Source organism: Mytilus galloprovincialis, chromosome 3 (assembly GCF_965363235.1).
Source record: "Mytilus galloprovincialis chromosome 3, xbMytGall1.hap1.1, whole genome shotgun sequence".
Lineage (NCBI taxonomy): Eukaryota > Metazoa > Mollusca > Bivalvia > Mytilida > Mytilidae > Mytilus > Mytilus galloprovincialis.
This window is the reverse complement of record NC_134840.1, coordinates 55,085,739-55,103,648: the sequence shown is the minus strand read 5'-3', so window position 1 is coordinate 55,103,648 and position 17,910 is coordinate 55,085,739. Positions and strand designations below refer to the sequence as shown.

General features: G+C 33.3%; 1 protein-coding gene across 1 annotated transcript in view; it reads right to left on the bottom strand.

Moving 5' to 3' along the window:
* LOC143068348 (mitochondrial import inner membrane translocase subunit TIM50-like) overlaps nt 1-17,862 on the bottom strand; it is a 30,716-nt gene extending 12,854 nt beyond the window's left edge. Inside the window, exons 1-5 of the mRNA XM_076242331.1 lie at nt 17,446-17,862; nt 13,514-13,545; nt 9,588-9,609; nt 1,165-1,223; nt 484-603 (exon numbers count right to left, since the gene is read on the bottom strand). Coding sequence (XP_076098446.1) covers nt 484-603; nt 1,165-1,223; nt 9,588-9,609; nt 13,514-13,545; nt 17,446-17,836 — 624 coding nt within the window. The 5' untranslated portion in view covers nt 17,837-17,862. The remainder of the gene's footprint in view (nt 1-483; nt 604-1,164; nt 1,224-9,587; nt 9,610-13,513; nt 13,546-17,445) is intronic.
* Between the last annotated feature and the right edge of the window lie 48 nt (nt 17,863-17,910).

Genomic DNA, 17,910 nt, shown 5'->3' with positions numbered 1-17,910 from the left:
TTTTATCCTGATTTGTTATACTGTGGATACATTTATTTTCGTTGGTACCAATCGTGGTTTTGGCAAAGTCTGCACACATTTCTTTAGAAAATTTGCAATTCGATATGTAGTAAAATTTGTGGTTCCACTGTACCCACGAAAAAACATCTTTTTTAAATCAACAGTTTATGAAAGGAAAGATTTATATATTACAAATATGCTTATACCACACAGCACAAATGTTCTATCACATTTTAATCTATTATTCATATAGATATAAGTGCACATCAGAATGACCTATCATTACTACTTTTTCATTTTTTTTCTCCTGGACAAGCAGTTAAATATAGACCTTTACTAAAAACTCAGAAGTAGTTACCTCCAGTTCGAATTTGAAAAAAAAAACAAAACTAACTTAAACTGTGATAGCACACTTCTGAATACCAGCATAATAATGCAACGTTTTTTGGTTTTTTTTCTGCAGGAATTTTTTTTAACACTTACCGTCCAATCAGGGTGAACTAATACATCATTCATCTCCATGACCACAGTATATGGTGGTTGATAATAAGGGTACTCTACAGGATCAGGTAGAAGTTTTTCTCTTGAAGGTTCAATTATTGCCTAGGAAAAAAATATGAATCATTACACATACTGTTTACCAGTTAAGCTAGTATTTAATGAAAGATTCAGTCAATGAAAAGCTAAAGATTGAATTATACATGTAGTAAGGTCATTAGCAAATTAAAGATACTGTGACTACATTAGACACCCTATAACTATTTAGCTTTACTCTACATACCTTGTGAAATTCAAAATAGCCAATCTAAATATGGAGTTATGGAGGCACAGTAGAGAAAACTTATACCCTTTCATACTATCGAAAAATCAATTACCTGATTAACTGACAATGATCAACATTTAGAGGGATATTAAAGTTGAAATATATATCAAAAAGTCAATTGCTGCACCAATTGAATTTAAAACAATTTGCATCAAAGTTATTTGTAAAAACCTTGTCATCTTCAACACCGCACATATTTTAGTGGTTATTAATTAAGTTAGGAAACAACAGTAGATGTATAACATGCTTAAGAAGGATGAATTAAGGTTTAAATTTGAAATATGAAAGCTATATAATAGTGGTATCCAACTAACAAATAATAATTAAATAAAAACTTTTACCTGTTTTTCTTTATTCAATTCAAGCCAAGATCTCTTCAAATAAGCTATTGCTAATGGTACTGAAAAAAAAACATATGAAAAAAAAATAAGATTAATAATGTACATGTATTCTTTAAGATAACCCATCAAAAGTATTTGTTCCCCATAAGAAAATGATATTTTCGCTTTTTTTTAAAGTTTAAAGAAGTATGTTGAATAAACTGTTATCACAGAGATATCTGTCGTTTTTTTGTAATTTCGATAATGCAAATTTTAAATTAATGAAAGTCAATGAACCTTGACTGAAGGTACATGGCTAAAAACTCTCAATGGAAATGAGATGTGCCAATGCTAATACAACTGCATACTAAATACCATTGACTTATCATAATTAGTTTCCTTTAAACAAACCTAATCACAAACTAATACATGTACACTAAGCAAAATTTTAAAGTCAATAGACCATTACAGAGGTGGTGAGGCCAAATAATCTCCATGGAAATGAGATGTGTCCATGCTTATACAACTGCATACTAAATATCATTGACCTACCACTAGAGGTTCTCCATAAACTGACCTAATCACAAACTAATACATGAAAACTAAGCAAAATTTCAAAGTCAATAGACCATGACATAGGGGGTGGGACCAAATAATCTCCATGGCAATATGATGTGCAAATACTTATACAACTGCATACCAAATATCTTTGACCTACCACTAGTGGTTCACCATAAACTTGACCTAATCACAATGAGATGTGCCAATGCTTACACAACTGCAGGTCGGAGACCACAATTGTCGTCCCTTGATTTTCGTTGTCCAAAAATATAGTCCCTAGTGTTGACCGTGGGTTACTTGTAATATTTTTTATACCCCTTCCAGATTTATTTCTCCATGTTTTATGCCTCAAATTGCAAGTAGGGGGTTAAATTGCACTGTAAAAAAATTTGGGTCCAGAATTTTAAACTAAAGTAGTGATTTGGTCCAGCTGAATAAGGTAATCAAAGTGCTGGATAGCACCTCTGGAAAGTTTGCAACTATATATGTGTATTATTTCAAATAGGTCATGTAGGTTATAGACGTGTATTTCAAATATGTATTTAATCACAGTTTTGATTTTTCAAACTAAACTATTGTCTTGCCAGCAATTTCCAAAATTCATTTTTTGGCCCCATTTATGGGCATCATGTTTTCTGGTCTGTGCGTCCGTTCGTCCGTCCGTCCCGATGATTCATCTGTCTGTCCCATTCAGGTTAAAGTTTTTGGTCGAGGTAGTTTTTGATGAGGTTGAAGTCCAATCAATTTGAAACTTAGTACACACTAGAACACACCCGTGATATCTTGGGTCTGTGACTGAATTAAAGTATATAACTATGCGTAAGCCTTATTTTAGTATCGGTATTGTCATCTGATAAAGTCATGCAGTATATAAGATGCACAGTTTTCTCTGCTTTCAAAATCTTTCTGTTTGAATCCGTCAACCTGGATCTTATCAATTATTGGTAATATTAATTACTGCTGACAAATTGGACCTCGTTATTTTAGTATTACAGATGTTCCCTATAATTTAATCTTTCTAAATTAAATGCCAAATTACAGTTTTTACTCCATTTTTACGGTCCACTGAACATAGAAAATGATAGTGCAGATGGGGCATGCGTGTACTATGGACACATTCTTGTTTATACTTCTAAAACTTAAGACCGTTTTAATTTCACCTGATAAATGTATAACCGAAGAAAGCTACAAGTCAAACTTATATATAAGGGTATACTGAAAATTTCACCCCTTTACACCAAGAATGGTAGAAGTGACGCCAACAAAATTCAAGCTTGACTTGTGTTTTGTGGTTATAAGCATTGCGTATAAGTTTCATAAAATTTGGTTCAGGCAAACTAAAGAAAGAAAACAGAAATCAAGTTTGGGATGTATGGATGTACGTACAAGTAAGGGACGTACATCAGTCAGGGGACTTACTTAAATGAGTGATTATTAAATCACTGATTCAAGTATAAACATTATGTTCATAAAGGTTGCAAGTTAGAGTTTTCTTTCTTTAATAATCACCTATTTAAGTAGTACAAATTGATCACTAGAGTAAGTGATTTAATTTTATTGTAGTTTTAAATATAGAATACTAATGATCCAGGGACTAATTATGTTTCTAAACTTACTAAAACCAACATCTGTGTTGTCTAGGATGACCAGGTCATGTCAGGTGATGACCTTGTACTGAATCTAGGATAATGACATAAAAATCACTTGTTTAAGTATCATACCTCAATTTCCTTAAAAAAAATCACTTCTTTAAGTATCATTATTCTTATAACCCCCACTAATTTCAACACCCCGAACAGTGACATTTTTGAAACCTTGAACTTTACAGGGAAAATACTCCCACTGCTGGGAAAAATCTGTTAAGAAAGTATCAGTTCATTAAGTTAGGCCATTATTATAGCATTTAATCCACTAAAATAGAATTTGCAGCTAAATTATTGCACCAAAGGCATAAACCTTTCTACTTAAAAGAAGAAAAAAGTTCATTTTTTTCAATTTTACTAATGAAAAGATATTATATAAACCTATGTGTTTAAAATTTTAGTATAACTACAAAATCACAATTTATGACAAAATTTCTAATTTGCTACTTAAATAAGTGATTTAAAAATCACTCATTTAAGTAAGTCCCCTGACTGTACATACTTATAGAAAAAAACAAGGATACAACTCATTATGGTGGGGGCATAACAATAGTAGTATGACCTCAGGAGTAAAAAGTTTATATACACTAGATTCATACAATGTTGATCTGAGGTGCTTATAACCCTACAACACGTTTTAGTTTCTGCTGTGTAATCACCATTGAGGCAATGTTATTTGAATTTTTTGTTTTGAGCCATTTATTTGATATACTAGTAATCATTGCATCAGTCTTAGGACGACACATTGTTAATTATACATGTAGGTCAATCTTAAAGAATTTTACTGCCCCAGGAATAAAGTGTGAGGATAAAAAGTTCTGGATCCGCTACTGCATTGTTAAGCACTTAGAAAGTCAGTTTGCTAGTACAATGTACATGGCCCGTGACTAATGCTATTAAATCATTTTTTACAGCACTTGTCTTTAGCTTGATCTCGGTCTTGATACACTGAACTATAATATTCTAAGAAGTAGATGATGACTTGGTTGCTTTTAAATTATACTGATGCTTTGATACTTATTGTCATTAAAACGTTTTTTCTGATGTCTGTTGTCAGTTTGATGCACTTGAGCATGCTGAACAAGTGAAGGTTCTCATATCCACATTGGAATGTGAAACAGTTAGTATTCAAATAACAGAAGTTTACAAATGATGTTTGCTGGGAACAGTATATCTAACATAATAATATATATGTTCCTGATGTTTGGCATCAAAACTTTCAGATCGATGTCAGTTTAGACAAAAACAATGCACTTTTCTATTAAAGCCGGTATTTACCTTATTTACATGTTCTTAGCGTGAGACATAAGCCATATAATTATCAATTATTTTATATTCTATCACCTGTGTATTGTTAAATAATTCAAACCATTATCACTTGTCAATTATCCGACAACTTGGTCAAACATCAACTTGTTCTCGCATACCGGACTCTTTCGATATTCTCGGGCTTTTACTTATTCAATAATAAACAGTTGTAAATATCGTACATAGTGAAAAATAGTGCGGCAAAATGTTCATTCATGAAATATTCATGAATGAAACGAAATATTCATGAATGAAACGCTGCCTCGCGTAGATTTCTTTTGATTTTCTTCAGCCAATGGCCGATCCGCAAAGGAGTTTTGTGATACTTATTTGCAAAATGAAGTTAAATTCATCTGAATTGTCGGTAAACATTAATTTATTCCTTTTTTATTCAAGCTGTAATCTTTTCAAAAGAGTAGCAACTTAAAATATCCAAGAACCAGAATTCGAACACTAGTACTACATTATCTTGGAGCAGAACATTGCGATAGTCTGTCTCACTGGAAGTTGAGGCCGACGCCTATGGAAAGTAGCTATAGCAAGCTATAGCAAACTTTCCAAAAAATTAGCACTTCGGAAGCTGTCAAAAGATTTCAAGACGCCCTAAACATAAAATTGTCCATATTTTGAGTTACAGTTAATGAAGTTTTCTATAATTTTGATATAATTTGTCCCAAAAGTAGCACAACATACTGTAACCAGATGCTCCGCAGGGCGCAGCTTTATACGACCGCAGAGGTTGAACCCTGAACGGTTGGGGCAAGTATGGACACAACATTCAAGCTGGATTCAGATCTAAATTTGGATTGTGATTAAATAGTTGACACAGCATAGGTTTCTGACACAGAATGAATGTGGTCTAATGAACTTAAAATATATTTTTTTGCCTTTGAGCAATTCACTATGCTGTTGAAAAAATGTTTGAAGAAATTTTCTTTTCATTTATGAAATCTGAAATAAGAAAAATTTAACCCCCCCCCCCCCCATTTTTTTTTTCACATCCCCCTTTCCCTTTTTCTAAAACTGATCTCAATTCAAATTTCTAATGGAGTTTGCAACAATAACTACTCATTTAAATACATCATAAAATATTAAAATGTAAAATTAAAGAACCTTAGTGAGCACGCTCACATACCCCACGTCCCCACATTGTCATTGGAGAAATTAAATAAGTATAAGAAAAAAAAATTGTATAAGAAAAAATATTGAATAATAATTTCCTGTCAATATACACATCTACATAGTATGTCCTTATTATCTACAAAATTTCATGAAATTCTGTTGTGTGTTTTCAGAGGAGTTGAGATGACAAACTGTTGCAGACGTACATTGAAGCAAATAAGTTCAAAGGAGCGTAACTCCTAGAAATAAAATTGAATCGTAATTTCCCGTCGATATGCACAACTACATAGTATGTCCTTATTATCTGAAAAGGTTTCATGAAATTCTGTTGTGTAGTTTCAGAGGAGTTGCGATGACAAACTGTTGCAGTAGTACATTGAAGCAAATAAGTTCAAAGGGGCGTAACTCCTAGAAATAAAATTGAATCGTAAATTCCCGTCGATATGCACAACTACATAATATGTCCTTTTCATATAAAAAGATTTAGTGAAATTCTGTTGTGTGGTTTGAGAGGAGTTGCGATGACAAACTGTTGCAGTAGTACATTAAGTAAATAAGTTCAAAGGGGCGTAACTCCTAGAAAAAAAATTGAATCGCAATTTCCCGTCGATATGCACAACTACATAGTATGTCCTTATTATCTGAAAAGGTTTCATGCAATTCTGTTGTGTGGTTTGAGAGGAGTTGCGATGACAAACTGTTGCAGTAGTACATTAAAGTAAATAAGTTCAAAGGGGCGTAACTCCTAGAAAAAAAATTGAATTGCAATTTCCCGTCGATATGCACAACTACATAGTATGTCCTTATTATCTGAAAAGGTTTCGTGAAATTCTGTTGTGTGGTTTGAGAGGAGTTGCGATGACAAACTGTTGCAGTAGTACATTAAAGTAAATAAGTTCAAAGGGGCGTAACTCCTAGAAAAAAAATTGAATCGCAATTTCCCGTCGATATGCACAACTACATAGTATGTCCTTATTATCTGAAAAGGTTTCGTGAAATTCTGTTGTGTGGTTTGAGAGGAGTTGCGATGACAAGAAACAGGACTGACGGACTGACGGACGGACGGACTGACGGACGGACGGACTGACAGACGGACGGACGGACGGGTCAAAAACATTATACCCTCCGCAACTTCGTTGCGTGGGGTATAATAAAGTGCTTGTTATCACTGAATGGTAAAGATTGTTTTAATTTATCAGTTGGTAGTAAAAGTGAATATACATTGTATATTGTATAAAACAATGATTTAAGTTGATTCAACTACTATTCTGGACAAAGAAAGATAACTCCAATTGAAAATTTCTTGCTATTGCACAATTTTGTGCAATTAGATATTTCATGCTATTGTGCAATACTGTGCAATTGAAAATATTTGCTATTGCACAATACTGTGTAATTGAAGATTTCTTGCTATTGCGCAATAGTGGCAATTGAAAATTTCTTGCTATTGCACAATGCTGTGCAATTGAAGATTTCTTGCTATTGCTGAATACTGTGCAATTGAAAATTTCTTGCTATTGTACAATACTTTATATAATAATTTTGGATCCTGATTTGAACCAACTTGAAAACTGGGCCCATAATCAAAAATCTAAGTACATGTTTAGATTCAGCATATCAAAAAAGCCCAAGAATTCAAATTTTGTTAAAATCAAACTTAGTTTAATATTGGACCCTTTGGACTTTAATGTAGATCAATTTGAAAACGGGACCAAAAATTAAGAATCTACATACACAGTTAGATTTGGCATATCAAAGAACCCCAATTATTCAATTTTTGATGAAATCAAACAAAGTTTAATTTTGGACTGTGATTTGGACCAACTTGAAAACTGGGCCAATAATCAAAAATCTAAGTACATTTTTAGATTCAGCATATCAAAGAACCCCAAGGATTCAATTTTTGTTAAAATCAAACTAAAAAACTAAGTTTAATTTTGGACCCTTTGGACCTTAATGTAGACCAATTTGAAAACGGGACCAAAAATTAAGAATCTACATACACAGTTAGATTCGGCATATCAAAGAACCCCAATTATTCAATTTTTGATGAAATCAAACAAAGTTCAATTTTGGACCCTTTGGACCCCTTATTCCTAAACTGTTGGGACAAAAACTCTCAAAATCAAACCCAACCTTCTTTTTATGGTTATAAACCTTGTGTTTAAATTTCATAGATTTCTATTTACTTATACTAAAGTTATGGTGCGAAAACCAAGAATAATGCTTATTTGGGCCCCTTTTTGGCCCCTAACTTCTAAACTGTTGGGACCTCAACTCCCAAAATCAATCTCAACCTTCCTTTTGTGGTCATAAACCTTGTGTTTAAATTTCATTGATTTCTATTTACTTATACTAAAGTTATTGTGCGAAAACCAAGAATAATGCTTATTTGGGCCCTTTTTTGGCCCCTAATTCCTAAACTGTTGGAACCAAAACTCCCAAAATCAATCCCAACCTTCCTTTTGTGATCATAAACCTTTTGTCAAAATTTCATAGATTTCTATTTACTTAAACTAAAGTTATAGTGCGAAAACCAAGAAAATGCTTATTTGGGCCCTTTTTGGCCCCTAATTCCTAAAATGTTGGGACCAAAACTCCCAAAATCAATCCCAACCTTCCTTTTGTGGTCATAAACCTTGTGTTAAAATTTCATAGATTTCTATTCACTTTTACTAAAGTTAGAGTGCGAAAACTAAAAGTATTCGGACGACGACGACGCCAACATCATACCAATATACGACCAAAAAACTTTCAATTTTTGCCGTCGTATAAAAATTTCATTGAGAAAGCGCAGGTGGGATTTTTTTTAATTTACATTTATGTTCTAAAAGAAAAGAATTAATTGTGGTCTTGGACCTGCATATCAATTATCAGTAACTTACCACTAGTGATTCTTCATAAACTGACCTAATCACAAACTAATACATGAAAAATAAGCAAAATTTCAATAGACCATAACTGAGGGGGCGGGGCCAAATAATCTCCATGGCAATGAGATGTGCAAATACTTATACAACTGCATACCAAATATCTTTGACCTACCACTTGTGGTTCACCATAAACTAGACCTGATCACAAACTAATACATTATTGACACCGCCGCGGGAAACAGCATACCTATGTCTCGCTTTTTGACTCCGTCAAGCGAGACAAAAATAGAAATATTTACAAGTTGTGTTTCTCATACATCTAACAAATGTATTCAACTTTATTTTGAAGTTGACAAGTTATTTGTTTAGTTGTTATTGACAGGATCTGCTTACCCTTCCGAGGCACTTGAGATCACTACCAGTTTTTGGTGGGGTCCGTGTTGCTTATTCTTTAGTTTTATAAGTTGTATCAAGTGTACTATTGTTTGTCTTTTTCATTTTTAGCCATGGCGTTGTCAGTTTATTTTCGATATACGAGTTTGACTGTACCTCTGGCATCTTTCGTCCCTCTTTTATGTTTCTAGCAAATCAAACAAATGAATTCACCTCTGTTTCTCTACTGACAATTTGTGTTGCTTTATTTCTCAAATGAAAAGTTATATTGCTTGCAAATGTAACAAATGTAATCAACTTTATTTCTCAATTGAAAAGTTGTGTTGCTAGCACATCAAACAAATGTATTCAATGTATTCGAATGTATTCAACTTTATTTCTGTTTGTCATATGGCAATCTATTTCTGTCAAATGGTAGGGTAGAACTAATGAACAGACTAATTTATCAGTAATTTTGGTACATTGTAATGGCCTACGAAAAACTACTAATTGTTATAAATCTGCAAAGAAAAAATAATCACTAGATACAACAAAGAATACTTACATTGAGAAAACTCATCTTCAATCTGAAAAAAACAAACAGAATATAGAAATTAATGTCAATGATATAACTCGAATCAAGAGTATGTACATGTAAGCAGTCTTTTTTTCAATTTAATCTTATTTGCAAAATATTACACATTATTAACAACTACACAAACTAGAGGCTTTCAAGAACCTGTGTCGCTCACCTTGGTCTATGTGTAAAGAAACAATGGACACAGATAAATTCATGACAAAATTGTGTTTTAGTGATGGTGATGTGTTTGTAGATCTTTCTTTACTGAACATTCTTGTTGCTACAATTATCTCTATCTATAATGAACTTGGCCCAGTAATTACAGTGGGAAATATTTTCTAAAATGTTTTAAAAAATTTACAAAAATTTATGAAAATTGTTAAAAATTGACTTTAAAGGGCAATAACTCCTTAAGGGATCAACTGACAATTTTGGTCATGTTGACTTACTTGTAGATCTTACTTTGCCGAACATTATTGCTGTTTACAGTTTATCTCTTTCTATAATAATATTCAAGAAAATTACACAAAATCTGCAAAATTTCCTTCACATTACTAATTTCGGGGCAGCAACCCAATAACGGGTGGCAGGGGCGTAGCTAGGTATCAAATCAACTGTAGGCACAAATCGGCAGGGGGTCAGGGGGCCGCTCAAGGCCCCCAGCAGGTCCAGGGCAGAGTCCTGATAGGGGGTTCAGGGAGGCGAAGCCCCCGACGGAAAACAGTTTTAGCATTTTAGTTGCATAATTTTGTGTACTAAAATATCATATTTACTGGTTTTTATCATGATAATATTCATGAAGAAAAGTTCGAAGAATTATGAATAATTTTACATTAACACCTGAATTAACGTAGTAGTGTACAATCAAAAATCTGAAAGAAAAAAAAAATTATTACAATATGCCCAGTGTAGATCATACTAGTTTTAGATTTAGGCCCACAGAGGGTCAAAGGAAAAGATTTTTTCTAACTTTTTTGAACGAATCTTTTAACTCAAATTTGGGCAAAAATTGGTTAAACAAATCTAATATATCTGAACTTTTATGACTGATAACTTTCAGATCCAGTTTCATACACAAAGACAATGATACATTTACTCAAAGTCAAGTCGACGTTTTTTTCTGCCTATAAAATTAGTTATACTTGCATCAACATCAACATTGAGGAGTCGGTGTATATGATGAAGAGATGGATTTCTCCTTAGCATCTACACTTGTAAATAGGAAACAATATGCACAGAAAACGGAGTCTGTGGATATCGAGTACCGCATCCAGTGGAAATCTTTGAGCCAAGTTGCTTGGAATCTTCTTTTCCAAGTTCTTTCCAAATAAACTAAAACGTACAAGTTACGAAAATAACAGATGTGTTTGCATCCAAAGACAGTGCGAAGAATATATTTTCGTTGGCAAACATCACTTTAAAACTAGAAAACCGTCACAGCGTCATGCATTGCCGAAGTCCCCATACCAAAGAAAACTAGTAATCGCCGCTGAAAATTGCTCAAAATCGAAAGGGAGCGCATTAGAGTGGTAACAAATGTTATTTGTAAGTTTTATTTTGATAAATATATAATTGGTCAACTTAAACTACCTTACGATATTAAGTGTGGACGGACTGACGGACAGATATTGACGGTCGGAGAGACGGACATAGTGATTACTTGATGGCACCCGCTGAATGTAAGTAAGGTCTTAATCAATATACTGCTTTCCTATATAATACAGCCAGGTATCCTCAAGTAATTACGCAACAAGTTAACAATGTCATAGACGCAGGACGGACCGTATATTCTCATAGCAGCATGATCAAGACCGCTTTCTGATCAAATACAAAACTCCGCAAAATTTTTTCTTTATTCAGACATTCAGCATACTCTGCTAACAATATTGATGAATATACAGTACTTTCCGTGCGGGAAATTTAAAGCTGTGACTCTCCGTCCTTTTTTGTGTTAAGATAGCAATCTTCTTGTTGTCAGGTATTGTTTGTTGGTGTTGTAAAGACCCGATATCTGGGTAAGGGGGGTGGTGTTGTGTACATGACGATGTATTACTTGTTGGAGAAACTTCAGTCTTAGATGATTCTCCACTATCGTAAGTTACAGTCCTAGTCTGACAATTTGGACTCTCTTCTTCATCTTTCTTTCGTTCCGAATGAACAACAAATTTATCCATGTTGAAATTTTGTTTACCTATGCACGAGTTATCGTACTTAACCAGGATACTAGTATCGGGATTCGACTGGGTCATGTATAAATAATAATACGCATTAATATTAAAATTTTTAATTTTTTTAATTTTTTTTTCCAAAGGGGGTATAATCGGCAAATTTATGTATAGGCACGTGCCTAGTCGAGCCTTAGGTAGCTAGGCCCCTGACGGTGGTCCGATTTGTCTGAAAATTTCAGGGCAGATAGATCTTGACCTGATAAACAAAAATTTTACCCACGTCAGATTTGCTCTAAATGCTTTGGTTTCAGAGTTATAAGCCAATCTACATTTTACCCCTATGTTCTATTTTTAGCCATGGTGGCCATCTTGATTGGTTGGCTGGGTCACGCCACACATATTTAAACAAGATACCCCAATGATGATTGTGGCCAAGTTTGGTTAAATTTGGCCCAGTAGTTTCAGAGGAGAAGATTTTTGTAAAAGTTTAGGGATGACGGACAACAAACGCCGGACGCCAAGTGATGAGAAATTTATATTTATAATATTTTAGAATTGTTATTTTTTCAAGTATAGAATATTTTCCGATTGAATCAATTTTTTCAAACTTTGTAATATCAGGGGAGATAACTAAGATAATGATACTTTAATAAAGCTGTATTACTGTGGATTTTAGATTATTTGAAAGACTTTTCCAAAATACACCTCATTATCAAGTGACACTAATTATGATTTATGGGAAATTGACCTATCTCTCCAAAAAAATAAAATGTTGCTCTCATCAATGTGAAAAATTTAAATTAAAAAAATTGCAATAATCAAAAACCATCATTTTAATTTCTGCTACCAATTAACAAGAAATACATTATTTGCAACACTTTTAGAGGTGCAAGTTTAGTAAAATAGTTAATTGCACTCTTGCAGTGCATAGATGTATTATTTATGTAAGGCCAAATAAAAAGTATGTGTGGTTCCAGTTACATCTGAAAAAAAGTTAGGGTAGGCAGGTAGGAATTTTTTTTTTACATTGAGTCTATGGAGTAACATTCTGACTTTAACAGTGCTTAATGAAAAATGACAATAAAATTTTCAGGGTAGGCTATTTTAAAGCCGAAAAAGTAGGGACGGTAGGGTTACTGGAACCACACATATATTTTTATTTGGCCTAATTCAAATCAGCTTCTTCTGAAATTAAACCGAAAAAGCTGTCTAATTTTACTAGCTTCCTGTATTAATTTGAATTAAAGGTGTTCTTTTTTTCTGTCACTTTTTATATTTCACTTCTAAGAGAGGACAGAGCAAGTCTTAACAAAACTAGTTTAAACCTGCCACATATCAATTAGAACATCATGAATTCAGGAGCCTTGCTACTGATTATCTTAGTTTATATCTACATTATAGATCTTATAAAAAAAGAAGATGTGGTATGATTGTCAATGAGACAACTGTCCACAAGAGACCAAAATGACACAGATATTAACAACTATAGGTCACCATATGGCCTTCAACAATGAGCAAAGACCATATCGCATAGTCAGCTATAAAAGGCCCTGATAAGTCTGTTTTGACTGTCAATAAGTTACTGGTAAAGATTATTCTTACAATCTGATAAAATCTGTCTTTCAAGAAAATTATTAGCAAAATATTTCCACCACTGCAGGCTGGCATTCACCAATGTTATGTAATATTTTGTCTACACAGAAGTATTATTTATCCAGAAAAATATTAAATGGAGAATTTTACCTCTTTCCCTCCTGGATCCACCAGAGGTGCTCCTAAAAAAATAAGAGAAAGTTCTTTAGAATTTCAAATGTTAAATGATCTAATCCTTCAGTACATGTAGTTATGTAGTTATACTTAAATTTGGATAGATATACATATACTCATAATTATGTCCACATACACTGTAAAAGTAACTTGCATACAAATACCTGCCAACTTTTCAAAATGCCCATGGGGGTTTTACGTGAAAGATGGTTCTTATAGTCCTACAAAACCTTCAAGGGGGCCTTCATATATATTTTAATGTGGTTTTTTGGTTTCTTCATGCTTTAACAAGCTCATAGCCATTGTTAAATTAATTGTTTTCATTAAAATAGTGGACAAAATTGCTCTTACAAAATTTCCACTTGGGAGCCTCCATGGGTGAAATCCCCCGCAAACAGTGACAATTTCCAAATTGTACAAAAGAATCTAAAATTAAAATAATGCAAGACTAACAAAGGCAAGCGGCTCCTGACTTGGGACAGGCGCAAAAATGCGGCGGGGTTAAACATGTTTGTGAGATCTCAACCCTCCCCTTATACCTCTAGCCAATGTAGAAAAGTAAACGCATAACAATACGCACATTAAAATTCAGTTCAAGAGAAGTCCGAGTCTGATGTTAGAAGATGTAACCAAAGAAAATAAACAAAATGACAATAATACATAAATAACATCAGACTACTAGCAGTTAACTGACATGCCAGCTCCGGACTTCAATTAAACTGATTGAAAAATTATGTCTTCACTGTTAGGATATAAGGTATAATTGCTCTTGACCTCTACAGTAAGACTAAAATCAGACAATTGCTGAAGGCCTAAACTTGCTACAGGTAGAAAAGTTGGTTGCTGGGTAGGTGAACTACTTTTCTCTTATACACAAGAGTCAAATATATTTTTTCTAACTTAAATGGTTAAGGTTCATCATAACAAATGACAAATATGGCCAAATTTTTAACTAAAAAATTACTCTGTGTGCAAACTTACCTGCGCAGTTTGGAAAGTTTTAAGGCCTAGCATCCACTAGATATATAAAAGTTAAATGTATTTTGCATATCAGAAATATGAAATCTTTTTTGCATTTTATTGGGCTTTTTTTTCCTTCCTGTAGAATACATGTATGTAAAAATAATCTAAGTTGGGATATAACTGTGAGATGCCCCCTTTTCAGGTAAGAACTGGTTTGCCACGTGGCAATTAAGAATTTTGCAAACAAATCAACCATATATATTTCAGTTTTATTGTAATATGAGGCAGGCATTACCTGTAAATGGGGACGACCTCTGTATGAATTGTATTTTTGTAACTTAAATATTTGTTAAAAAAACGTTTCTGATTTTGGTTCTGTTGTTAGGGATTTTAGTTGTGACGTTATTTAAGTTATGACGTATGTAAACAAAGAAACGCTATCATCAGGTAAGGTTTTTTCATATCAAGGAATTATTAAAAATGAAATATACTAGACTGATAAATATATATTTTACTCAAAGTTTCATACAAACGAGACCAGAAAAAGGAAGTACATTGTAGATTTCTACACAGATGTGGGAATTCAAAACATGACATAAAAAAAATTGAACGATTTTGAGTTCATAAGTAAAATGAAAATTTCGGGCCAATTTTTTTTTTTTTTTTTTTTATTGATTTTTTTTACTGTTATTGCCTATATTATATCCTGGAAGTATTATATTGACAGGAACTACTACGACCCGACTTCAAACGTTTCATCTGCGATGCCGCGCGCAATTTAATGACATGTTAATTAGCTTGAAACATGGCACGTTATTTACACACCAGGGTGTGGTGCCCTACGATATTGTCATTCTCGGTTGCTTTCGGGATTACGGAAATAAACGAAGAAATCGAAAGTTGTGATAAATTCTCAGGAAACAGCATTGGCAAACCTCGGCAGATTCCGTTACCTTACATCTGCATATGTGTGCTGATTGAGTGATTGATGGATTAATGCGAGTCATCATTAATTCTATAGAAAAACACATTGACGATGGAAATTTGTACCAAATTTATTGAATAAATGCCCCATTTTTATTGATTTATTTTTCGGTAGAAATTAGACTATATGTAATATATATCGCAAGTTGTGATTATATAATAAATACTGTTTACTCCACTGAGTGGCACACATTTCCTGCATTTTTAAGACGATTGGAAATAATCGTTCTGATAAAATCAAAAGATCAAAGAGATTTTAGACAAATGTAGGAATTGTTAAGCTTCGCTCTAAATCCAGGGTAAGATCATTGGTTGGTATTTACGAATGTTCAGCTGAACCCCGATTAGTTGACATTTTTTTTTAGTACTGCGACTCAAGGATTTGTATAGTGACGTTATACAAATTCTTGTGCGACTGTTCAATAATATTTACCAGTATCATTTGGACGGTTTCATTTGGTCGGATAGTGATAACATATTTTAGAGGACAAAAATATATTACATAATTAGCTATATAACGTAGTTAGATCTCTGTTTTCTTCTGCTGTATTTTGATGATTGGTACTTGCTCGATTAATTTTCGTATTATAAACTGGAAATTTCTACTTTCCAGGATTATCCAGTAACTTAACCATATATATCACTCTAAATTTCATAGTTTTAATATTTATCAGATATATTTATTGTTAACCGGCGGTAACCGGAACACACCTTAATCACGATTTAAACTTCACCCACAAACTAATAAAATAATGTCACTCTCTATTTCAAATCGTTGTAGAATAATTAATTCTGGGCCGATTTTCATTTTTTATGCATCAGTCGATTTGTTTAAATAAGTTGTTCACGAATAAAGGTCTACCGACGCATTGAAATAAGTAAAGGTGTTTTCCGACAGGTAATATTGTGAAGCTGTCTCGATTAAAACCACGTGATTGATAAGAAGTATCTCTGGTCAATTTATGACCGCGGCATCGCAGATAGTCACAAAAGAAATTAACGACAGCGTACTAATTAGACAGTTTCCATATCTTTTCTACAGGGCTACCCGGGTTATAAATAAATGCTAATTAATCGTTGTAGTTCCTGTCAATATAATACTTCCATGATTATATCATGTCATGTAGTTATTTATTGTGTTTCTTGCTTGTAAATGCATAAGTATATATGTAATTGTTAATGTATAATTATTATCCTCTTGTAGCACCATATGATGTGCCTAAGTTGTAATAAATTGTCTTGTCTTGCATTGATTGTCCTTGATTGGCATGGACAATAGATATCTACACAGTTTTAGGTGAGTTAAAGAGTTTATCTGAGTGGACAGTATCAAAGTAGTTCAGGTGTTTGTTTATTTTTACATCTTCTGCAGGAAGGAAAAAAATGGAATGCTCATCAAAATCCCAAAACGATTTTATCTTTTTGAAACACAAAAAGCATTTACATGTAATTTTCATATATCTAGTGGATGCCAGGCCTTAAAACTTTCCAAACTTCACAAGTAAGTCTGTACACTGAGTAGTTTTAGAGGTGAAATACGGCCATATTTGTTCATTTGTTATGATGAACCTTAAGTAAACCCAATACACCTTATCGCTATTTAGTCCAATCGGGGAAAAACAGTCATTTATACAACTTCCTGTTTGGGTCAGGCCGCCGAAAATAGAGGTCATCAGTAGTGAGCTGAGGGAGGAAAAACTTTAGAAATCAATCATCTAGAAACTTTGATAGAGTATGATCCACTTTTTCGAAATTAAAATTGAAGAAAAAAAATATAGTGTTTGAAGTATTTACAGTAGTTTAAACAGTTCTCATTAAAAAGTATCATGCATGGTGAAATTTGTTTAAACAGGGTCCCAGATAGCTTCAACTGGATGAAAAAGTTGTGTAATTTAAGAACTTATCCAGAATGGAATAAATAGTGATCAGGTGTATTTCATTTGGGTTTATGATGCAATTACCCCTTAAATAAACAAAGGGGCCACCAATAAGTAAGGCAGTTGCTCCAAGAGATATTAATCCTATTTTCCAAGCATTTTTCTGTCCTTTCCATTTAGATTCTTTTTCTTTTTTATCGTCTTCTTTCTTTTTATTAGTTTCTTCGGCGTCTGTAGGAGCATCGAAAGGCGCAGCTTTCCCCAAAAATTCATCAGTCACAGAACTCGTCTGTTTGGAATAACAACAAACACATGGTATATTTGTTATGGCAGGATACGAGTTTCGTTTCGTCCATTTTAAAACAACATTTTCTCCATCAAATTTTGCACAAAACGTGCGTGAATATGTTTTATGTGGCTGTAGACGAATAAATGTTTTTAAAATACATGTGTGAGTTCTCCTGAGAGCTGACATGTTTATACTGAATTATGGGTACTAATTCGTCCCAGGTAACTCGTCCCTTTATTTCGCCACACTTCATATCAATA